This window comes from Electrona antarctica (genome assembly GCF_951216825.1).
Source record: "Electrona antarctica genome assembly, chromosome: 6".
NCBI lineage: Eukaryota > Metazoa > Chordata > Actinopteri > Myctophiformes > Myctophidae > Electrona > Electrona antarctica.
In genome coordinates this window covers 46,493,618-46,499,182 of record NC_136811.1, presented here as the reverse complement: position 1 = coordinate 46,499,182, position 5,565 = coordinate 46,493,618, and the positions used below count along the sequence as shown (strand labels likewise).

At 40.2% G+C, this 5,565-nt stretch overlaps 1 protein-coding gene across 1 annotated transcript; it reads right to left on the bottom strand.

Annotated features, from left to right (window-relative positions):
- Positions 1-566: 566 nt before the first annotated feature.
- On the bottom strand, positions 567-5,037 carry LOC306924746 (C-reactive protein-like). The gene is made up of 4 exons (XM_079503376.1): positions 4,987-5,037; positions 2,459-2,570; positions 1,513-1,807; positions 567-1,134 (listed from the first exon to the last, which is right to left on the bottom strand). Exons 1-4 carry the CDS (start codon positions 5,027-5,029, stop codon positions 916-918), a joined length of 669 nt encoding a protein of 222 aa, XP_079359502.1. The 5' UTR covers positions 5,030-5,037; the 3' UTR covers positions 567-915.
- Between the last annotated feature and the right edge of the window lie 528 nt (positions 5,038-5,565).

Here is a 5,565-nt window from a genome sequence, read left to right as displayed (position 1 = left end):
AGCGAAACCCCCGTTTTTGGGCGGAGTAGAATGCGGTTCTTTGCTGCGCATTAGGATTCTAATGAGCCTTCACACCTGCCAAACGAAGTGAACTTTCGGACAATGCGCAGCAGGATTCGTTTTAATCGCAGTAAAGCTTTCTGGTGTGAATGTCACCTTAGTGATGGTGCAGTGCACGGTCTAATGATCAGACAGACTCTCAGTGCAGAGATTCCATGTTAAAGACCCATTGCTCCTGCTTTATTGTCGAAACAAATATTGAGCAACTGTAATTTATGAACAGAAACAAATGGGATGTTTAGTTGTTTTGCACAGAGTTAGTAATTAATCATTCCTAAGAATAATATGCAGTAGTCTGGTGGTCGTACAGATAACACATTCGTAAGAACTTGAAACACTTCAAGGTCGAGTCCAGACATTCAGGTGTCTTTTACATCGCCTGAACAATTAATAATAACCTGAGCAGTTGTGGAAGAGTGATGGATGTACAGTACATAATGTGAAAGAGTGTACTGGCCCTTTTTGTTACTTGATATAAAGACAGGACAGAAAAACTGTGTACAGTTTTAATAGTTATAATCACATTGGACATTCAAAACAGACATCCAAAGTTTGGATATTCTGGTGTGGATATACTTAATTATAATAATAAAACTTTATTTGTATAGCACCTTTCATGACATGAAATGCAGCTCAAAGTGCTTTACAGAGCAATGGAGAAAAAAGAAAGGAAAAGAAAGGCATAAAACAACATTTCAATAATAGCAGTAATGCAATACAGTGAGGACAGAATAACAACAAATAATTTAAACGATCAACTAAAAGCAAGAGTGTAAGTACTTCAACACCAGTTCATGGTGTTGAACATCTTCCACCCGGGTCTAATAGCTTGGATTCATCTACTTTTGAGATTCATTAATGACAGCCTTTTTTATTCTCTTCCAGCGCCACCGTTCCTACAGTCTTAAACACCATAGCCCTCCAGTTGAGCACGTTCCCTGGGGTGAAGTTGAGATCGTCCACGTACCGCTGGATCTCACAGGGCGAGAGGACATAGTTCCACATGTGGACATCAGACAACATCCCAACAAAGGACTGAGAAGCAACAAACCCACCACCCATTGAGTCCTGCTCCTGTAAGCATGGAAGAAAATCAATATTAGAGGGAGCATTAACAATGATTTACCCAATAAAGCAAACCATACTATACTATTTTTCTGTACTATTTTTCATTGGATGTTATATTGTTGTATTTGTAAAGAAGACCACCTGAAGGCTAGTGTTATACTTTAAATTCCATAATTATTGGAGTTGCTCATATATAACCATATTCATTTAGATTAGCCAATAATGACACATTGTGAATATAAAATATGCTCATTCAAAACAATAATGTTATATTTTGTATCAAGTTATATATAATACAATAATATGTATTTATGTTATTTATTATATTTATATATAATCATAAATAAATAAATGATAGGTACTTTTGCAGCTGTACAACACTACCTGTCCTAGTATGATGCTTGGGGTTCCTTGGATGCCTCCAGATCTGAGTAATTTCCTGGAAGTGGGTCTTCCGTCCACCCACACTTGTCCCAGTTCAGTTGTGTTATCCCAGGTGGCACACAGGTGGTGCCAGGTGTTAAGTGTGTACTGTTGCCCTTCAAACTTCACTGTTTGTGCCTTACAAACGTCCAGCTCAATCTGAGTTGTCTCCTCCTTGAAGATAAGGAATGCGTTGGCATCGGAGGGAAGAGCCATGGAGAACAGGACGTGGTTTCTGGTGAGGTCTGTAAAGAACCTGAAGGCAGATGTATAATTATTATTTAGTTCAGTGTAGTGTACTCAGTTGAACATACAGTTTGTCTCTGTGTGTACAGCTAATCTCCAAATCCAATGGACCGATTTGTGTCAAACTTTGCATACTTTGCAGTAATCAATTACCTCCATTCAATGACCTCCATTTCATCCTAGGAGGATTATTGGCTTCTAAACTTTGCAGGACGAGCCCATTCAAAATAATAATAAAATAAATCATCAAAACAGCGCCCGATCCCCAAATTTGAATCACACATTAACTTAAGGGGGCTTTAAACAATGCAAAGCCAAAAGCCATTTCACTTGCACCCATATTGAGGTGCCCCAAATTGTCAACTCATATTTCATGAATTCAATATCCAATCATCCCAAATCACAATCACTTGTTCATATAGGGGACACCACAAGCACGAAAAGTTGCACCATCTGTTGCACCCCCGCCCCCCTGACATCTGTGCTCAGACAGAGGAATGTACTTTTCCAGTTCCAGATCTGTGGTGCATCCGCTGTTTCTACAGCATGCTGTGTTTCAGTTTCTTGTAGGTGACATAATTTGTATGATATGATAACATCACACTTACAGAAATGTTAACTTCTAAAGTTACTCCTAGTCCTAGCTCATCTATGAACTTACCTCAGGCAAACAGTCACAGCTGCGAATGTGTCTTGAGTTGTCCTTAGTCTCACGTGAGCTGTGTCGGTCTGTTGTGGGAAGGTGAACATTTTACCTGTAAGGTCTGTAAGGCCTAAACAGAAAATCACAAATGAAGAAATTATCATAAGGGGGGCACGGTGGAGCAGCGGTAGCACTGTCGCCTCATAGCTAGATGGTCCCGGGTTTGATTCCCGCCAGAGATGCTGTGGGCGCTTGGAACGTGTTATCTCCTATCTGCATCATATGGGGTTGGTGAAAGGGCCTTTCTGTGTGGAGTCTGCATGTTCTCCCCTTGTCCCCTAGGCCTAGGGTAGGTACCTCACATAAAACATGCAGTAATCCTGGTCTCTAACTCTCTATACTGCTTCCGCCTGGTCAGCCAGAAACTCCCCACTGCCGGGTGATAGGAAGAGGTCTGCTCACTCCTCATGCATTGAAGGAAGCATGAGCTCCGTTCGGGGATCTCCCAAGGTTGGCAAAAGGAGAGTAGCACCTAGGATTACAGTTTAGGCAATGGCACCGGGTGAAAAATAAAATCGTGTGATAAAACTCGTAGAAGAACAAAAAATGCATTTGAGAAACAACCAAACTGCTCTTAAATGATGCTGTATGTGCTTTTACACTTTTGGCTCAATAGACATTATGCATGATTGTCAAAATGTAAAAATAATATGAAACAACTTATAAAGAGACCTTGCTATACAATCTGGCACTTATCTGAATGCTTTCTTTACAATTGTATTCAACCAATCTGTATGGTAGAGTAGTCTTACAATGGTTGTCAATGTCAATAAAGTTATTTGAGGCAGATGGCACACCAGATTGGACACTATAAGTACACCATCGTTATTGTACTTCAGACATCTTTGCAATTATTGTACCCCAACAGACATAAAACAGTATAACTTTGTGGCTTTACTATTTGTCATTTTGAATTCTGCATCTCAACATGTCAGAATTACAATTCAAAACTGAAAAGAATTACCGGTATATATACTGTACAGTAAGTGTCCAAAAATATTTTAGAAAACAATAGTAATGTGGCTACATTACTGTGTGTGTATCATATCACCAAATTCGGTAGCATAGCGGAAATAACCTTGCTATTGACTGACATGCTTTTTTTTAACCCTATAGAATACTAAACATATTTTTTTGTTACACCATCACTAAACATAAATAAAAAAATCACACCCGTGTGAACTGAGTGGTGTAAGGTTTTATATAGCATGATCAGCTGTGGTCTGACGTAATGTCTGACCACAGATCTTTGGCTTCAAGACTGAATGGCCTTTAGGTCTGATTCTGGGAGGGTCGTCTTCTGATGTGATGATTTGTGACCATGAAGTTGATTCACCTGGAGTTTTTGTCCGATATGAGGTATTATATAAGGTAAGGTATTATATACCCTGATCAGCTCTGATCTGACGTAATGAAATCACACCTGGATGTGATTTCACAACTGGCTTTTTTTGTGCAGAGAAAATGACCACGGTTGCTACGGTCATCCAGTTCACCCGGGTGTGATTTAATTACGTCAGAAATTATTTTGAACATAGCAACCATGGTCATTTTTTATGCACACAAAAGCCAGTTGTAGGAGTGGTTTACACCACTCAAAAATAATACAAAATATTTTTCATCAAAATATATTGAAGTACAGCAATACATGTGTATAGCATTTTTCTCCATCACACTACCACTAAACACGGGCTACAGGCAGGTGTTCGGGTGAATTTCACACCTGAACACCTGCCTGTAGAAAAAAACAGGGATGTGGGCAGGGAAACAAACCTACCTTCTATGATGTCACTGAGCATCATGAAGGTACTGAAAGGCCCACCCACCTCAGACAACAGCAACATTATGATGTCACTGAGCATCATGAAGGTACTGAAAGGCCCACCCACCTCAGACATCAGCAACATTATGATGTCACTGAGCATCATGAAGGTACTGAAAGGCCCACCCACCTCAGACATCAGCAACATTATGATGTCACTGAGCATCATGAAGGTACTGAAAGGCCCACCCACCTCAGACATCAGCAACATTATGATGTCACTGAGCATCATGAAGGTACTGAAAGGCCCACCCACCTCAGACATCAGCAACATTATGACAAAAAGATAATCGTCCGAGTGAAAATCACCCGTGTTTAGTGTTCTAGGGTTAAATAATAATACAAAATAATAATAAGCTGATGAATGGGTACTCTCTCCTGATTGGCTGAGATTGGCAACCCACCAGAAAATATATATTCTGTTAATTGATGAGAGATGGGTGTTACTGAACAAACTCTATAGCAAAGATTGCCATTCACAATAGAGCTTGAACCTTTTAACAAAAACATCACTTACGCTACCTTTAAGAACTAACTCAAATCTATCCATCTATTTGTCCTATAGGTCTAGGTGCCTGCATGTCTTCCTCTCTGTGTGGCTGTGAGTCTGACTAGAATGTTACACTGCAACCAAAATCATTTCTTATAATTAAGTGTTACATACCTTGTGGAGTCACATCACAAACCGCCAACATCACAAACAGCATGCAGAACTTCATCTGGCATTAAACAACAAAAACAGATACGGTACGAACACAAACAGATACCATGAAATACTATTATAACAGGATAAAATTAGCTTCTGCCTGCAGGCCTGTATGAATAGCACACACACTTCACAGTAGCCTAACAAACTGCTCATGTCTTGACCTTACCTTGTGCTGATCTGTGTGAGTGTCAGGTTGTTGAGTTGAGTGAGATTGTGGACTCATCGCCTCTACTATTTATCCATTTGTGTGGAGACTATGTGGATCTGCAGGTTCCTTTGTTCCTTGCTCCTTGTTCCTTCTTCCTTGTTCATCTGGTTCATTCCAGTAAGTTAAAATTTCCTTTTAGATACTTAAGTAGGGGCTATACTAAGTATAGCCTGGTATTACTGTAAAAGTGTTCCTCATACGCACTCAGGTGGAGGTGGTAAAGTCCCTGCCCGCCACCACAGAGGTTGTGACCGGGTTGGAATCCGGTAGAGCTGGCATGGCCGGTAATTTCATTGCATCGATAATATAGTCTAGATGGAACGGGG